This window comes from Cajanus cajan, chromosome 7 (genome assembly GCF_000230855.2).
Source record: "Cajanus cajan strain Asha chromosome 7, NIPB_CcT2T_4, whole genome shotgun sequence".
Classification (NCBI taxonomy): Eukaryota; Viridiplantae; Streptophyta; class Magnoliopsida; order Fabales; family Fabaceae; genus Cajanus; species Cajanus cajan.
In genome coordinates, this window is record NC_138523.1 from 46,019,058 (window position 1) to 46,036,448 (window position 17,391).

Below are 17,391 nucleotides of genomic sequence, written 5' to 3' on the forward strand. Positions count from 1 at the left end.
TGCATGAATTAGAGGATTTTCGTATTTGAAGGTTGTGTTGGTGGCGATTTGGTTATTCTTTAGGTGGCTGAGATGATTTTGATGATCTTGACATATTTTGTAGTTGCATGTGATGGTTTTGGAGCAAAAATAGTTGTTGGGAAGGCATATGTATGAATGATTGAGTTGCATGCATGAAATGATGCATGTGTTGGATGGATTTTTGGATTATTGAATTTTTTGCTTGGTTCATGTTCTGGAGCTTTAAATATGCATATTTTATGGTTTTGGTCGCTTATAGTGCCCATGGGGATCACTCCAAACGAGCCTGGGTGGTTACTTAAAGATGCTTGCTAACTTAGGTTGCTTAGGGCGAGTTTTTGGGCGCTTTGAGCAATTTTGGTCACTTAAAGTGGGTTATTGGTCGCTCCAAGCGAGCTTAGGTGGTTTCTTATAGATGCTCTTTGACTTGGGTCACTTAGAGCGAGTTTTTAAGCGCTTTGAGCGAATTTTGGTCGCTTAGAGCAAGTTGTTAGCCACTCAAAGCGAGCCTGAGTGGTTTCTCAAAGATGTTCTCTAACTTGGGTCACTTCAAGCGAGTTTTGGGCACTTTGACCAAATTTTGGTCGCTTAGAGTGAACTGTTGGTCACTCCAAGTGAGTTGTTGGTCGCTTCGAGCAAGTTGACCTCGCTTAAGCAAAAGATTTACTTGTTTAAGCAAGTAGATGGCTAAATTTTCTTTTTATGGTCTCCATGAAAGTTGTAATCTTAAATGTTAGCTTGGCAATGACTTTTGAATCACCTAAAAAAGAGGTATAAAACTCTAAATATGACATTTTTAGTGAGTAAAGGTTGAGTTGTTAGCATTTAGGCAAATTATTACAATTTTTGTGATTTTCAGTATAATGGATGATGGAGTTAGAACTTAAAGTCTTCATAAGAGTTGTAGAAAAACTTTTTAGCTTTCATATGAGATAAAAGATGAGTTTTATTGGAGTATTAGAGCTCCCTATGTATTATTTTATGTGAAGATTGTCATTATATGCTAGCTGATTCGGATAAATTGTATGTTGATACATGTTATATGATGAACATGAATAAATGTTTTTAGTTCTATTACATGTTGTATGGTGTATGATGTTGGTTCTACATATGTTGGTTGAATACGATATATGTAGATGTTTGTATGGTGTTGGATAATGATAAGCATATGTATGTTGTACATATGTATGATGTATGATTTTGAAGAGCATTTATATGTCTTGCATATGATGTTCTTGTTGATCTCCGTATGTATTGACTAGATGTGATGCATATGGATGATGTATGGTGAGGTGTGAATGTTAAGAATGTGGTATGACATTAAAACATGTTGGCTAATTTAGGACTTGAGAAAAGAAAATTATTTTGAAAATTAAAAACCTCACATAGGGTATCTTGGGGTGGTACTTGGGTAGACCACTATTGGAAAACCTTCATTGAGTAGGTTTGTCTCTTAAGTAGGTTTTTGAGGTGTGTCAAGTCTTCTTTAGGTTCTTAATTAGCTGGTTGAATAAGGTAAGAGGTTAATGACTATAACCCTTAATTAAGTACCTGAAAAGGTTGTGTGGTTCCTTGAGGATGACTAGTGAACTAACTCCACATGTGACTTAGTAATGTATGTTAAAGTCGTGGTATGCCTATAATGGTTATACCACTCCTAATAGTGGATCTGGACTTTTCTAGTGTAAGTGATGAGACTCGAGAAACTAGAGGAGGGATTGCTATCCCATTTTACTATGATCAAGTTAACGCTTTGGGTGTGGAAACGATTGTATTGATTTGATTGGGAGAAAATCATTTAGACTGCTCATGTTTTTAAGAGAGTTCCGTAGGTGAATGTGTGATGAGACATTAATTAACGTGTTTACATATGATGGGTGTTGAGATGTGCGTTCATATGCATTGTTGATGTCTTGTGTGACATGATTTGGGTAAAATACATGTTTGCTTGAAGTGTTATAACTTTTATGTATGATTATGGTGTGATGTTGTATATTATATAATTATTTTTATATTTATATATTTTTGAACTTTATCTTATCTTTCTATTTCTATTGTAGTTTAAACTATGATAATCATACATTGTGTGAGAGCATACTACGAACAAACTTAAGGAATTGTTGTTGAGGTGTTATTTTTTTGTTGGTGACGATGCTACTGCATGTAACTTGTATAATTGTGTTCGAGAGACATTAAGACATTATTATTTTTGGATTATTATTTATATGTGTATATATTTTGTCCATGTTAATATATATATTTTACTCTTATATTCATATTATATATATATGTCACGTTCTCTCATTTAACATTGAATGTTCTAGTAAGCTAATTTTCCGTTAATAATAGATTTTTATTAAATATAACAATCATGACAAACGGATAAAAAAATTAAAATTAAAAATTTTAAAACTAAAAATTACTTTGGACTGACTTAAACCAAGTAGTAACAAGCAAACAAATTAAACTACTTAAAAAAGTTATACATCATGAGTGATTTTGTCTACAAGTCACTAAATCCTAGTAGAAAGCAACAAGCCCTTGGCCATAAACAATCAACAAACTAATCCACAGAGTGTATTTTTGTCGATCAAGACCAAAATATTTACATTACTCACGCATCTTGATCAACTAATTAGACCCTGCTGCATTAAAAAAAACTTTATCAATACCAATAAACACAAAAGAATCAAATCAAATTAAAATAAATAAATGTCTTTTACCCAAAAATAAAAAAAATAAAAAAAAATGAGAAAAAAAAGGCGAAAGTATTGGAGGTTTTTGGGTGTAAAGCATATTTTGGCGGAAGTCTCGACTCGACTCGACTCTTGTGTGTTCTCTCACTCTGTAACGTACGAACCTGTTAATTGTTAAACCCATCATCGCTTTCCTCCAAACCCTAGCGAGCGCTCCTTACCAGTTACCAGGTAAGCTACTTCACATGCATTCTCTCTCATCTCAACTCTTCGTGCCTCTTTTCAACTGTTCTTTAATCTTCTAACTGAAACCGCGTCACTGCAGCGTTTCTGCCAACCTCCAAATCATGCACTCGCCGGTTCTAGTTCTCAGTAACTTCTTTCTCTCTTTCTCTTTCCTGGATTCGCTTTCTTCATAAATGCATTTGCATCATCTCATTTTGCATAACAACACGTCACAACTACGCTGCCGTTTCTATCTACAGTTACCTGCATGCACTGTAATGATTTTAGGATAATTGAATTGATCCAAATAATGTACCTGTATGAAATTAGGAAATGAAAAATAATGTACTATTTCCCTTCGATTATATTTCATTTTTTTTGTCCTGTGGTAAGCTGAACCTCCATGCATTGCTTGTACCTGATTTTGTTCGTTGAATAAATTAAGATAGGATTTCTTTGGTGCGTTTTGAGCATGTCGTTTTGTATCGATTCGCTCATCAAAAATGTTTGCTGACATTGGGCAGAGGACTCCTTGAAACGTGAGTCTGGAAGCAAGGTGCAGCATACTAATATTCATGCAGCAAAGGTATGACACGTTACAAAATTCCAACTATTCTGATGCTGGTTTACATTTTTGCGAGACATTTTACTTTGTGAGATTCCTCCTTTTAGGAAAATTTAATTTCTAGGTTAAATGTTTGAGACACACATAAGAAAGTGTAATGACAGATAGTAATGGAGAAAAAATAAAATGCTACACCACAGAAAATGGCCAAGAAATATAGATGGAAAACTTGTATACAGTTACTGGAAGAGGGAATGATAACAGAAAATGAACAAGGATAGATGTGAGTTAGAGAGAGCTACTCTCCGGTGCAACAGAAAAAGTTAAATGAATGCACAGCCCGAATCCCAAATCTTCTGGTCTGCTTTCTTATTTGTCCATGTACTGGTCCTAGTGCTTGGGCCTTGTCTTTGTTTGTAGTCCACGGCCAGGAAATGGGAAGGGCCCATCACCTTGGCTAGTTCTCATTGGTGGTCCATTTTCACCCTCCAAGTTCTCTCATATTTTCCAATGACAGAATCCAAACCCTCTGTCATAACAGAAAGGCTTTCTACAGTGATTTGGTTTCTATTTATTGTCCTTGAGGGGAAGGAGTTGCTCAAGTGCATATATAAGTTCAATTTCATCTTTCTCAAAAAGATGTAGTTCATCATACTCTTAACTCTGAAGTACCTTTAGAGTTTGTGAAGTGTCATATATCTAAATGTAATGTAACCATCTTTATTGAAGAATGGAATTAAGAGACTAAGGATGACTAATCTTCTGAGAACGAATTTTATAATGCAAGCTTATCTATCTCACATTTAGGAGAAGTGACTGTAATCATCAGACACTGAAATTTGACAGGGTGACTTCCTAGTTGTTCTGAACAAATGTTGGAAAATGTGTTTTAATACCCTCATTTTCTTTTGTTTGTTTATTTTTCCAGGGTGATGTTTAAAAAATTGTACTTTCTTGACCGTGCCCTTATATTTGTCATGAACTCTTTGCATGTTTTGTATATATAATTCCAAGTTCCAAAATAGTTGTATCATGTTGTTTTCTCCTTTTTTTTTGGAGGCTGTGTCCATTGATGTGCCAGGATATTCAACAAAATAAATATTGTGATATACGTATTTTTGGCAAAATTTCAAACCAATCAGCATGCTGTGTGCTTTCAGTCGTGTAGTTCATCTTGTTGTCCACTCTCTAGTGTTCTTCATTTGACGTTTCTAATATGATTGATATCTATCAGGCTGTTGCTGATATAATTCGTACAACCTTGGGACCCAGGTCCATGTTAAAAATGATAATTGATGCTGGAGGAGGTTAGTGTATTCATCTTTTAAAACATTTTTTAACTTAGTTATTGATGATTATTGTGAATCATAGCTTCTTTAATATTTACTCGTGAATCATACACTTCTTTAATATTTACTTGTGAAGAACAAAATATTTCCTGATTTATGTCTACACTACAGTGCCCGAGAAAGTTATTTTTTTTTTTTATATCGTTCTGGATTTACAGGAGCATTGTTAAGTATAGGTTCTGACTTAGAATTTGACTTTAACTAGTGTTTACCAATTGCCATAATGTCTCATTTGTATAGAATGTATGTTTCTAAGTACTTGTTTCCCAATTTCTTTGTAATTAATAGGAATTGTGGTGACAAATGATGGAAATGCTATCTTGCGTGAAGTAGATGTTGCTCATCCTGCTGCAAAGGCATGGTTTATTACTCTCGCTCCACTTCATTGTGGTTTGCTTGCCATGCATAAATATTGTTATATATTTCTTTCCTGACCATTTCTTTTTGTGAAAGCATGATATTTTGTCTCTGCAATCTGCATTGATTTTTTTAAGGTTTAGTTGCCGTTTGGTGTGTAATATTCTAATCTGCTCTCTCATTTGGATGGATGTAGTCTATGATTGAGTTGAGTCGCATCCAAGATGAAGAAGTTGGAGATGGAACAACATCTGTCATCATTCTTGGTATGTTTTTAGCATATGTAGATGCTTTATTTTTTAATGTTGAATCTTCATTTAATGCTAGACCTTGTGTCATCCTACTCTGGAAATCTTTTTAACGATTGATAATGTGATTATGAAATTGAAACCAAACGACAAATGTTTCACAAATCAGCTTTGCTGCATTATGCATGGTTTAGTAATAATTCACGAATCATGACTGGTGGATTCTAGATTTTTTGTGTACTTAATGGAGGGCAGATCTTTATTTGATTTATTGGGCTGTATGTTGTCTTTTCCCCCCTTTGCAGCTGGTGAGATGCTTCATGTTGCTGAAGCACTCATAGATAAGAATTATCATCCTACAGTTATTTGCCGAGGTAATCTGTCTATAAGTATTTATCTATGGTTCTTTTCTAAAAGGATACCAGATTGTATATGGCGAGCTGATGACTTAATAATGTTATCTGCAGCTTATAACAAAGCTTTGGAGGATGCCATTGCTGTCCTTGACAAAATTGCAATGCCTATTGATGCCAAGGATCGTAAGTTTTGTTGCTACTTTTTTAAGGAGGGAAGGTGGGTAACATCTCTTATTCATAATGATTTGGAGTAATATGCAGTGAGCAGAGCCTTTTCAATAATATGCACTGCTGGTTTGTAGAAAAGTGTCCAAGTAGGTTGTTTAAATAGTTTGCAAGAGTTGGGACCTGATAACTTTTAGGATCTTCCCTATGTGTTGTAACATAATAATAAACCGATAAGGCTATGGATAAACAAAAAATTGCATTATTAACAAATGACATTGTTTTCTTGTTGATTTTGTGAATTAGTGCCTCTGTTATTTTAAGAATGGCTTAGTTGATGCTGCTTAAAGGCAGATAAAGATCAGCATGTCCTTTTACCTACCACGGGAATTTCTAGATTAAGCTTCTTGACTGCCTGTTTGATAGATTTTCTTTTAAACTTTTGGGGGTTATTTCATCTAATGGGATGGACTCATTAATGTCGTAGAGAAGATAAGTAAATATAAATACATAACTACCTATATTCCTGTTCTTCTTTGATATACAATCTTAATGTGAATAAAACTGCAGGAGGTACAATGCTGGGGCTTGTCAAAAGCTGCATAGGTACCAAATTCACTAGTCAATTTGGGGATTTAGTTGCCGTGAGTATCCTCCACTCCATGGGCTATATTTTTAAATTTGTCTTCTTTGTTCTTTGAACTTTATCTATTCTGACTTATGAAAATTCAGTGCACGAAGCTCCCACCTAGTTGGGATTGGGGAGGATGGGTGTGTGCAACCTTACCCTAAATTTTTAATATCCCAAATAAAAAGGCATTATCCTTTGAAAGGAAAATGTATCAATTTTGCAAGTTGTCAAGCTTACAGTTTCTTTAATCTGAAATGAAAATTTTCTGCACAAACTTGAGTTCCTTAGTTACTTTAATAATTACAATTTGTTTATGTTAAGGTTTTGGCATCTAGTAGGGGTCGGGTTATCTTCATATAATTATTAGGTGGGCCTATTGAATGACTGAGGTATCTCATCTATGCATTTATAGCTCTAGTCTGATTTCTTCCTGTATAAAATTTGTCCAGATACATGCAAACGTAACAAATAAATTAGCGTCAAAATGTTTGTGTTATTCCTGTTCTTCATTTGTCATTTTCTGCTAGTGAATAGGATTTTAATTTTATGCAACTGTGAGTGTATTACATATTCTACTTTGGTTAACTTTCAGGATTTAGCTATTGATGCTACTGCCACAGTAGATATTGATCTTGGCCAAGGTTTGAGAGATGTAGATATTAAAAATTATATTAAGGTTGAGAAGGTCCCTGGTGGGCAGCTGGAGGATTCAAGAGTTCTTAAAGGAGTTATGATAAACAAAGATGTGGTTGCCCCTGGCAAAATGAAAAGAAAGATTGTTAATCCACGAGTCATTCTTCTTGATTGTCCCCTTGAGTATAAAAAGGGTGAAAATCAAACAAATGCTGAAATGCTCAAAGAAGACGACTGGAGCCTCTTGTTGAGGATGGAAGAAGAATACATTGAGGAGCTCTGTATGCAGATATTGAAGTTTAAACCAGATTTGGTGATTACAGAGAAAGGCCTTAGTGATTTGGCGTGTCATTTTCTGAGTAAGCATGGAGTAAGTGCAATCAGAAGGCTGAGAAAAACCGACAACAATAGAATTGCTAAAGCATGTGGTGCTGTTATTGTGAACAGACCAGATGAATTACAGGAGTCTGATGTTGGTACTGGTGCTGGGTTATTTGAAGTTAAGAAGATCGGAGATGAATTTTTTGCATTTATAGTTGAATGCAAAGACCCTAAAGCTTGCACTGTACTATTGAGGGGTGCTAGCAAGGATCTCTTAAATGAAGTTGAAAGAAACCTCCAGGTAAGCTGTTGATTTCTACATAAAGCCTGTGTATTTGATCAATGCTTTATGAAATTTTTCCCATGACAGGATGCCATGTCTGTAGCAAGGAACATAATAAAAAATCCAAAACTTGTTCCTGGGGGTGGTGCTTCAGAGTTGACTGTATCAGCGACATTGAAGCAGAACAGTTCATCCGTTCAAGGTATAGAGAAGGTGAGTGTAATAGTCATTGTTTGTACTTTGTCTACCAGTTCTATTTTTTGTCTCATAGCAGTAGCTTACTCTGATTCTTATTTTCATGTTCTTGTTGACTAACAGTGGCCTTATGAAGCTGCTGCCATTGCTTTTGAGGCGATTCCTCGAACTTTGGCACAAAACTGTGGTGTAAATGTCATCCGCACTATGACTTCACTACAAGGAAAAGTAAGAATGGAGAAAATGTTAACAGTTTTAGATGATTCTTTATCTGATTATGTTTGACACTGTGTTTTTGGAATTATAGCATGCAAATGGTGAAAATGCATGGATCGGCATAAATGGAAATACTGGTGACATCGCTGACATGAAAGAGTGCAAGGTGCTTTTATTTTCTTTTATTTGTATATATCATTCAAATGACTGCCAAATCCAACAATTACCATTTTGCCCACCAAAGTGAGTCATTATTATAAAATTGAATCCAACATATTTCAGTTATTCCCAGAAGACATAACAGAGTGAAAACAAATCCTTTTTTTCTTAATCTTCCATTGCTTCCCTCCCCCACTTATACAAGATTTACATTCTCCATATCTTGTTTCTATGATTACTTTGATAATCATTGGTGATTGAATGAATTCTAAAGATGTTTTGTTCTAATATTTTAGATCTGGGATGCATACAATGTAAAAGCACAAACATTTAAGACTGCCATTGAAGCTGCTTGCATGCTTCTGCGGATTGATGATGTAGTGAGTGGGATAAAGAAGAGGCAGGCCCCTGGAGCAGGCCAGGCTCCTTCAAAGCCTAAGGTTGAGACCGAGGCAGATGCTGACAGTGAGCAAATTCTACCTGATTGAGAACATAGCTGAACTGACTGATTTTTGACACGAAGAGTAAGATGTGCTAGGGTCTTGTTGGGCATTTATAAACTGTTTGTGGACGGTAAATATAGCATTTGCTTTATTGACTGTTCATCTCTCAAGTTGAGATTTTGTACAAATGCCACGGTAAAATTGTTCGGTTTCACGAATTGGAAGGTTGCGGGGTTTCTGACTTAGTTGTGAAATCAGTTTCTATCCGTGAACTTGAAGCACCTAAAGTCTCGGTATTTTATTGGTTCAATGTGTTCATGAGCTATGCAGGCTAGCAATACCGTGACTCCTTTCACTGAATTGGCACAAACCCAGGGTCCGCACAATTATTTAACAATCATATGTAAGCAGTAAACACTCCGACAAAATTATTTTAAATGTTTTTTTGGTTAGGTACGTAGTCAGTACTAGTTGGAAAATTTTATTAAATATATTATCATGTTGAAAGGCAATTACGAAATAGTTGTTCTCAGCGCATGGCGTTGATTCCTGTAAAGGACTTGGTGATACGGAGTAAGATTTTCCTTAATGAAACATGCTGATATTCCAATCGTATTTTTATACCCATAAACGGAGGATAGAAATTTGTATAGGAATGCCTTTTCACGCATGATTTCCCCGAGCATGTAACATAGTAAGCAATAACTTCCCAAGAAATATAGTAAGCATAATCTCTTTCTTGTATAGAAATTCACAAGAAATATAGCAAGCAATAATTTCCCCAAGCATGTAACAATTGAATGGAAATGTTAAATGTATCAATTTTCAAGGCATTTTTTTAAATTAATTAATTAATTTTTATTTTATAAAAAATAGTAACCATACTAGCTTGTTGACTTAATCAAATTCTCTAGTTGACAATGCCTTTAATAATTTTCTTTTAAAAGGAAAACTCTAACAAATAGAATAACAATTCAAAATATAAGCAAAAAAAGTACAGAGAACTCCTTGGACGCAAACCCCTTTTTTAACTACGTGGTTACTCACAATATCAAGCATTTATTAATTACTCGTCGATTTGTCTTTAAACTCAATTACTTAATTTATTGGAGTAAAGAAGTTTGTTAATTTAATTGATAAAATTAAAATTTTAAAATTATATATATATATATATATATATATTATTTTTTATTTTATTTTTCCTGATATTACTCGTAATAATAATGAGGCTTACTCTTCTAACTAATTGAATTAAAAGAAACTACCCTAAGAACATTTTTTAAAAAAAATATAATTAATGTTGATGCCAAAGTCATTTTAAATTGATTCCTATAAAAAAAAAAATCTAAAGGATTACAAATTATTTCCGAATCCAAGAGAGTACATTAAACCACCCATATCAGCCTTTTTGATCTATGGACGGTAACCAAAAATTGAAATAAAAGATCACATACAATTAAAAGAAATTACTCTGATAACATTTTTTGTAAAAATAAATAATTAATGTTGATGCCAAAGTCATTTTAAATTGATTCTTATAAAAAGAAACTTAATGGATTACAAATCATTTCCGAATCCAAGAGAGTACATTAAACCACCCATATCAGCCTTTTTCATCTATGGACGGTAACCAAAAATTAAAATAAAATATCACATACAATTAATGGAAACCACCATTCTTGATTGAAATGTGTTCTATTTTAGAAGACAAACTATCACAAACTGTTTACCAGGCAAAACTGACAACAAAAAGATCTTAGCAACAAGCAGTACATCGTATAAAAAGTGACCAAATTTTAGACATAAGTATCAATGAGTGATTTTCTCATCTCATCCACAATGGCACTAGGTTGGGCTTCTCTCAGTTTGAAAACACTCTCAATCACAGAGAGCTCTGTTGCTGTGGTGTCTGATCCACAAAATGCTGTCCAATCATTTACTGTCATGCCAGCAGCTATTACTTCACTGCCACGATTGACGGTCCCGGCAACTAAAGGAACCTGAAGAAGTGTAGAAAGTTCATCCAAGTCTTCAATGGAAGTGTGAGGGTGGACCTGCAAAAAGTATGGTCACAATATAGTACAAATATTTTAAAATCAGGATATACAAGAAGACATGTCTTGTACTTACCAAACCACCTCTGTTGGAGAATGCACAGTAACTGCCAACAAGAATATTACCCGCAATTGTCTGCCTAAAAACTTCTACTCCAAGAACATCTGCAATCATCTCCTCAGTTTCCTGAATAATAATTAAGCAAGAAAAGAATGATGATCCAATAAATAAAAAAATTGGGGGTGGAGGTGGCTGGGGGATAAATGGAAGTGTGTAAAAAATAGAAACTCTCATGAGACATAAACTCCATCACAATATCACAATAAGGGAACAGTTTTGATGGGAGACAGTAGCCTTGATGTAAGGGCATTTACTAGATGTCACCTTCCAATATAATTGAAGTTCAAAGTAAGGATTTGTTTAATTCAGAAAACCAGCAAGAGTTACTCTACAGCTTCCTACATTATCTTCAGGTTTTCCTCACCATTTTTAATTCAATGCCAACAAAAAGGCCTAAGGTTTTATAGCTATTCAAATAAGTTTCTTTTCCTTTCTGATAAAGACTGAAGTACTTGGATTATATAGAAAATACACAACCCTGAACGGCTGAACCCAAATCCTTATTCATATGAAAAATGACTTTTCCAGGTCACACAAATTAGTGGTCAAATTACCTAGTCTTACCCAACATGACAAAACTTTTCAATGAAAATTTGTCTACGCCTTTTGAAAAGTATTTAAAGTTTTCATGAGTAGTGGTCATAACCTAATAATTTAATTTAGGATTAAGCTCGTACAAAGTGATAAAGTTTGTGAAGTTAGAACGCAGGGGTGCATCCACCCTTGAGTTGAAGTGGCTTAAATTTATGTGATACTATAATTCAAATCAAGGTCACATACATCTTTATGTTTTCACATTAGACACTTTCTTACCTTAGGGGAGTCAAATTAAAAAATTTAAATGATCAGATTCATAATGACAAACACCAGGTATGTGATAGGTTGGCCATGCTCAGCACCCATGTTTGACATGCAAATATGAGTGTCTCTCCAAATCAAATTCTAACCTTAAATTATTATAAGAGATTAGCATATGAAAAAAAATGCTATAATCCATAATAAGTCAATACCCTGTCAAGATCAGTGTGTGTGAGAGCCACATGGTCATTACATGCTATACAATTTCCCAGAGCAGATAATCTTTCTTCTATACGTTGAACAACAACTTGATCGGGTAGACTGTTTCTCAAATGTTGAAGCTCTTCAGCAATAGCAACAGTAAAAAAGATCAAGCAACACAAGTCCATAAGTCAGTAAAATATCACAACTGGTGCTGAGTTTTATATCATCAATAAAGATGACACAATAGATATACCATAAAAGAGGAAAATAATACTACTTAATAATCCTAGACAGTATATACCATAAAGATCATTTTCATACTAAAAGAGACAAATAAACTGATCAAACCACAGCTAAAGAATGAAAACAAATAAAATTGGAAGGGCTAAACCCAGGTTGTCAGAGATCCAGATTCCCAAATGCTTGCAGGCAGCCAAACAAAAGTTCAGAATCAAAGTAGGGGACTAGGGGGTACCCTGTTTATAATTTGGTGACTAAACTGATATATTTATGCACAAGCCACAGAAATGATCATACCATCATACATAGAAATTTTCGTAATCCTATCAGTGCTAACAGCACTCAACATCATTGTTCAAATTCCAAGAAACATTCAAAGAGTTCCTTAGAGTGAATCACCAATGAATACCTTCAAATTATCCGGCAATTAAAATTTGTTTTCATACTGTTGTGGAGAAGGAGACAAATTAGAAATAGGACCACGTGTATAGCACATTAAAATACAGTACTACCAAAAAGTCTCTGTCAAAAAATTTAAAAAGTTTAATCATTTTATAAAATGAACTTTCAAAACCAAGTATCTATGAGGCCTTGGCATTGGAAAATCAAAGACTACAGCACCAACTTCTCATCACTCTTATTCCCATCACAAAACGTGAAGGTGTTTAGTATGGTAGACTGTAGATGAACTCGTTGACAAACAGAACCTTATACTAACTGGTTTTTCCTTTGTCAACTGAAAAGGCATGTACACTCGTACACATATGTTTAACCATTTACGATGCCAAAAAATTGAGGTTAGATTAGTTTGACGGTGCCATTTAAAAAGAAAGGTTGGAGTACTTGATGACCAATAATAATAAGTTGTTTTTTCCTCTAGAAGGTAGTGGTTAGGGGGGGGGGGAGGTTGCAAATATGCTTTCACAGGAAGTAATGCATGACATTAAAATAGCACCAAACAGTACCATGAATAAAAAAACAAAAGAATAATAGGAATCACCTTGGTCTGTGGTGGTATGGGGCAAGAGAAGCCCATTCTTGTTTCCTGCAAACCAATAGAAAGGTAAGGTAATTAGGCGATGTCTAAATCTAATGAGTGAAAAAATGAATAAATAAAATAAATTAATGTAATTGTCTCTTTATTCTTTTACTAAAGGAAGAAAATGTCACTTCAAGAGAAAGCTTGAAGTCATCACTTAAAAAGCAATGCTAGAGATCCAATTTGGATAAATTTCTCAAGAAGTACTTGTAATAGAAGAAAATAAGAAGTTAAATGAATCAAAATTTTCTCCCCATGTTAAACAATTTTAGATGCAAGAAATGATACTAATTAAGATTTAAGAAACTAAGGGAAAAAACTTTACCAACACAAAGACGACCAACAATACGAGTGCCACCGATGGAGGTCTTAACCACTGGGATAACATCTGCTAACTCAGCCTCAAATGCACTGTATCAAACAACACATTAATTTACTCATATGAAGAAATGTTATGGCAATTTCCATACATTTGCAACCAAGCACAAAAAGTTTAAATCTACAAGGGGATGAATTTTCACTAGCCCAAAAAGAACGAAAACCTGTAGAAGTTTTCAGAACCTCCAATGGCAACCAAACAGTAGGCATTTGTAAGCTTTGAGAAGACTCCAACTTCACAATTGTTCTCAAACTGAAGTCCTGCAGGAAACACGCAATTATAGAGTATATTATTTAAATGAGAAAAAAACAGTATTTTCCACAAAAGATCTTATACCAAGAGATAAGATATATTGGCTATTTAAAATAACCGATATGAACAAATTCCTTAGAAATCGCAGGCTAAACAACAGGATAAATGTAAATGTATCATCACTCACTAGTTGCCATGACAGAGATGCTAGAAATATTTGACCCGAGTAACTAGCTTAATATCTGCAGTATTAGATATCTAGTTAGAAAAACAAAAGAAAGGAACCATGATTCATATGAGAACAAATTGTAGCAATGACAAGTGATAACAATAAACAATTAAGCACTCAAATGTTAAAGTTGATGATGAGAATCCTGATAATGAAGGGATTCAGTTTCAAGCAATTATCAACACTCTCTCCTACTAAGCTGCAAAATACCCCTTTGATTTTGCAAGCAGCATAGAACAAGTGACCAACCCAACAAGCTACAACTCAAGTAACAAACTTGCACTGTATGATAGGTGGAGGACCCACGTAGAAGTAGAACCAAGGCTATCTAATCCTAATCTATGACTAAGCATCAAGCTTCATGCACATACATAAGGTTGAAACTCCTCAACATCATTCCCCAACACTATGTCAACAAAAAGATAATAAATTTACACTCAAAAATCCCAAACACAAAATGGGTATATGGGTTACCTGGACAGAGAGAGGATCAAAGCGGAAGAGAAAGCAACACAACACAACAACAAAGTGTAGGGTACCGCCGAACCTAGTCAATTTCATAATATAAATAAAAATACTATTAAAATTTAAAAGGTTCAAAAAAAAAAAAACACGTAAATAAGGCCCAAAATAATGCTTCCCTAACAAGATATTTTATGGCCTTCGAATATCATATCTGTGTAGCATAACATAACTGCATAAAGAGATAAATAAAGAAAGCTCGGATAAGATGTAGAAAATGAATTATTTAACGATTAATTATAAGCTTGTAGGTTCTTTTCTAAAGTTGATTGTGATAAAATTACTTTTTTAATTTAAATATATTAACTAAAAGTAAATTATCTAAATTACTTTTAAGTAATTTCTTTCCCAAAATTGATATGAATGTGATGCATTATCGATTATATTGATGATTAGTTGATTAAAAAATTTGTCTAATTAATGAATTTCAAATTCCAACAACATTTAAATAATAATTTTGATCGCATAAAAAAATCATATCAAGATCATTTAATATTTGCAAATACTAAGATTACTCTTTAACTGGGAAATAAATATAAATCCTATTTTTAAAATACTTCTTATATTTAAAATATAATTTTTTAACCCTTATTTTTCCAAGTAATGTATATTTATGTATTTGATATTATTTATTGATGAAACGAGCTAAAAAAAATATTTTCTTAAAATAAGGTCTAATATGATTGGAGTTTTATCGATGAAAATGTAGGTATTGAGAGAATCTAATTATCTGAATTCTAATATAATTTCTGAATATTATGCCTAAGATATAAAGGTGTTTCTTAATTAGATTTAGTATATTAAAAATAGTTTTATAATACTATTTGTTGGAGGTTAAAATATCATTTTGAAGAAAATCTTGAAATTATAACCTCTGCAGAAAAAAGGAAAAGTTGTCTGTACTTTGTAGAGAAAAAAAAAAAAAAAAGATCAACAACTTCTAATTTCATAACTAAAAATATAATGGAAATGTGTTTGTTTTCTAGTTAAACTTCTAAATTAATTTTTGAAAACTTTATAACATTTAGCTTATCAAGTTGTCAACTCTTCAAAAGACCAAATATGTGTTTAATATATTTCATTCTAGAGAAATAATCATTTATTTTTACCAGATTTTAAGAGAATTTTTCGAAAACAGGTATTTATTTCCTCAAAAATATTTATTTCCAAACAGATACCAATTATATATATAAGAAAAGAGAAAACTAAAAGACCTTGCCAACAAGTAGGACAATATTGGGATGACAAACATATCTGTACTCGCGGGTAATACCCAAACTCGTCCCGATTTTGACGGAGAATATCCGGTTTGACCGGATACGGGTATGTACTTACCTATCCCGTACCCGTACCCGTTCCTGTTCTCATTTTTAATTTAATACTCACTTTCAATTTAATTATATTAAAAAAATTTAATATTTTTTTATGTGTGATTATTTATTATAATATAAGATAAAAAAAAATAACCTAATTATAATATAATAAAAAAATAATTTAAAAATATCATATTTTTTATAATAAAAAAAAATTTGACAGGTACGGGTACGGGTATACCCCGATTCTCGACGGGGACGGAAATTAGGATGAAAATCTATACCCGACGGGTATGGGGACGGGTACGGGGATGGGTTTAACTTGTGGGGACGGGACGAGTATCATGAAACCCGTACCCGACCCGCGCCCGTTGCCATCCCTAGACAACATTGTTGCTTATTGAAAAATATAAGGGGTTAAAAATAAGACACAATTATATTTAATTATATTCATAAGCATATGAATTTTAATTAAAAGAAATATTGAAATATGAGTGTATTTAAAAAAAATTATGAAAATTATATTATTTTGATAATCAACTATTGTTATAATTGATTATAATTAAATTAAAAAATTTATTTAAATAAATTTATTGATAAGTGGTCTTAAGATTTAATTTTGTTTGAATTTGAATACAAATAAATAAATAAATATATATATATATATAGTAAATCAAATTAAAAAAATGTTGAAAAATAATGATAAGTCTCAATTTTTTGAATTCATAAAAACAATTTATTTTTACGTGCAGAATTTTTGGTCTTAGAGGATAGTTTATCGCTTTGTTGGAAAGGTGAGTTCGGAAGGTGAGTTGTTAATGCGATTATCTGGGAACAGTAAAAATAATCCATGAACAGTTAATGAATAGGGATTGATTTCATAAGCATTATGATATTGTTCGTTGTATTAAACGGATGTTAGATTGGAATTGGGATGTTTACATGAGTCATATCCCTTGAGAGATAAATTTAGTGACACACACTCTAGCTAATTGGAGTGTTAAGAACTTGGTTTTCAATTCAATGTATTTTAGAAGAGTTCTATAAACTTCGTCCTTTTAACGTTAGAGAGACTCAGTGTCCTGCCTGCTTGTAATATTGTCTTGTTTTAGTTTTTCATATTTAAGCAAAAATAAATAAAACATTATAATTTTTTTCTATAAAATTTTGGTGGCCATGCTTACTATTGAACACACATTTGTAATGGGTTGACACAATCTTTGGCTTAAGTGTGATTCCATATTAATTTTAGATGTTTATTCTAATGTTAATATAGCTCCTTGTCATTTTGTAGTAGATGAAAACATTGCATAAAATTATACTTTTCAATTTCTTTCAAGAGATTGCATATTTTTCGAAAAAATAATCAATGTGTGG

At 33.1% G+C, this 17,391-nt stretch overlaps 2 protein-coding genes across 2 annotated transcripts; one reads left to right on the forward strand and one right to left on the reverse strand.

Moving 5' to 3' along the window:
- Positions 1-2,789: 2,789 nt before the first annotated feature.
- LOC109817959 (T-complex protein 1 subunit gamma) lies at positions 2,790-9,478 on the forward strand. The gene is made up of 14 exons (XM_020383320.3): positions 2,790-2,948; positions 3,043-3,089; positions 3,467-3,528; positions 4,742-4,814; positions 5,145-5,212; positions 5,410-5,479; positions 5,767-5,835; positions 5,929-6,000; positions 6,553-6,626; positions 7,206-7,868; positions 7,938-8,063; positions 8,169-8,273; positions 8,353-8,427; positions 8,717-9,478. Exons 2-14 carry the CDS (start codon positions 3,065-3,067, stop codon positions 8,906-8,908), a joined length of 1,674 nt encoding a protein of 557 aa, XP_020238909.1. The 5' UTR covers positions 2,790-2,948; positions 3,043-3,064; the 3' UTR covers positions 8,909-9,478.
- Positions 9,479-10,369: 891 nt separating this feature from the next.
- On the reverse strand, positions 10,370-14,810 carry LOC109817960 (eukaryotic translation initiation factor 6-2). The gene is made up of 8 exons (XM_020383321.3): positions 14,654-14,810; positions 14,138-14,192; positions 13,862-13,958; positions 13,645-13,730; positions 13,281-13,325; positions 12,049-12,179; positions 10,994-11,104; positions 10,370-10,917 (listed from the first exon to the last, which is right to left on the reverse strand). The coding sequence occupies exons 2-8, from the start codon at positions 14,145-14,147 to the stop codon at positions 10,660-10,662; spliced, it is 738 nt and encodes a 245-aa protein (XP_020238910.1). The 5' UTR covers positions 14,148-14,192; positions 14,654-14,810; the 3' UTR covers positions 10,370-10,659.
- Positions 14,811-17,391: the final 2,581 nt, after the last annotated feature.

What these genes read in the sequence shown, in the direction of transcription:
- LOC109817959 (XM_020383320.3), top strand. Translation starts at nt 3,065, where the DNA reads ATGCACTCGCCGGTTCTAGTTCTCA. An exon ending in CTAATATTCATGCAGCAAAG is followed by an intron (nt 3,529 to 4,741) that starts GTATGACACGTT and finishes GATATCTATCAG; the next exon opens with GCTGTTGCTGATATAATTCG. An exon ending in GATAATTGATGCTGGAGGAG is followed by an intron (nt 4,815 to 5,144) that starts GTTAGTGTATTC and finishes TGTAATTAATAG; the next exon opens with GAATTGTGGTGACAAATGAT.
- LOC109817960 (XM_020383321.3), bottom strand. An exon ending in TGTTGGTCGTCTTTGTGTTG is followed by an intron (nt 13,326 to 13,644) that starts GTAAAGTTTTTT and finishes ATTGGTTTGCAG; the next exon opens with GAAACAAGAATGGGCTTCTC. An exon ending in CACACACTGATCTTGACAGG is followed by an intron (nt 11,105 to 12,048) that starts GTATTGACTTAT and finishes ATTATTATTCAG; the next exon opens with GAAACTGAGGAGATGATTGC.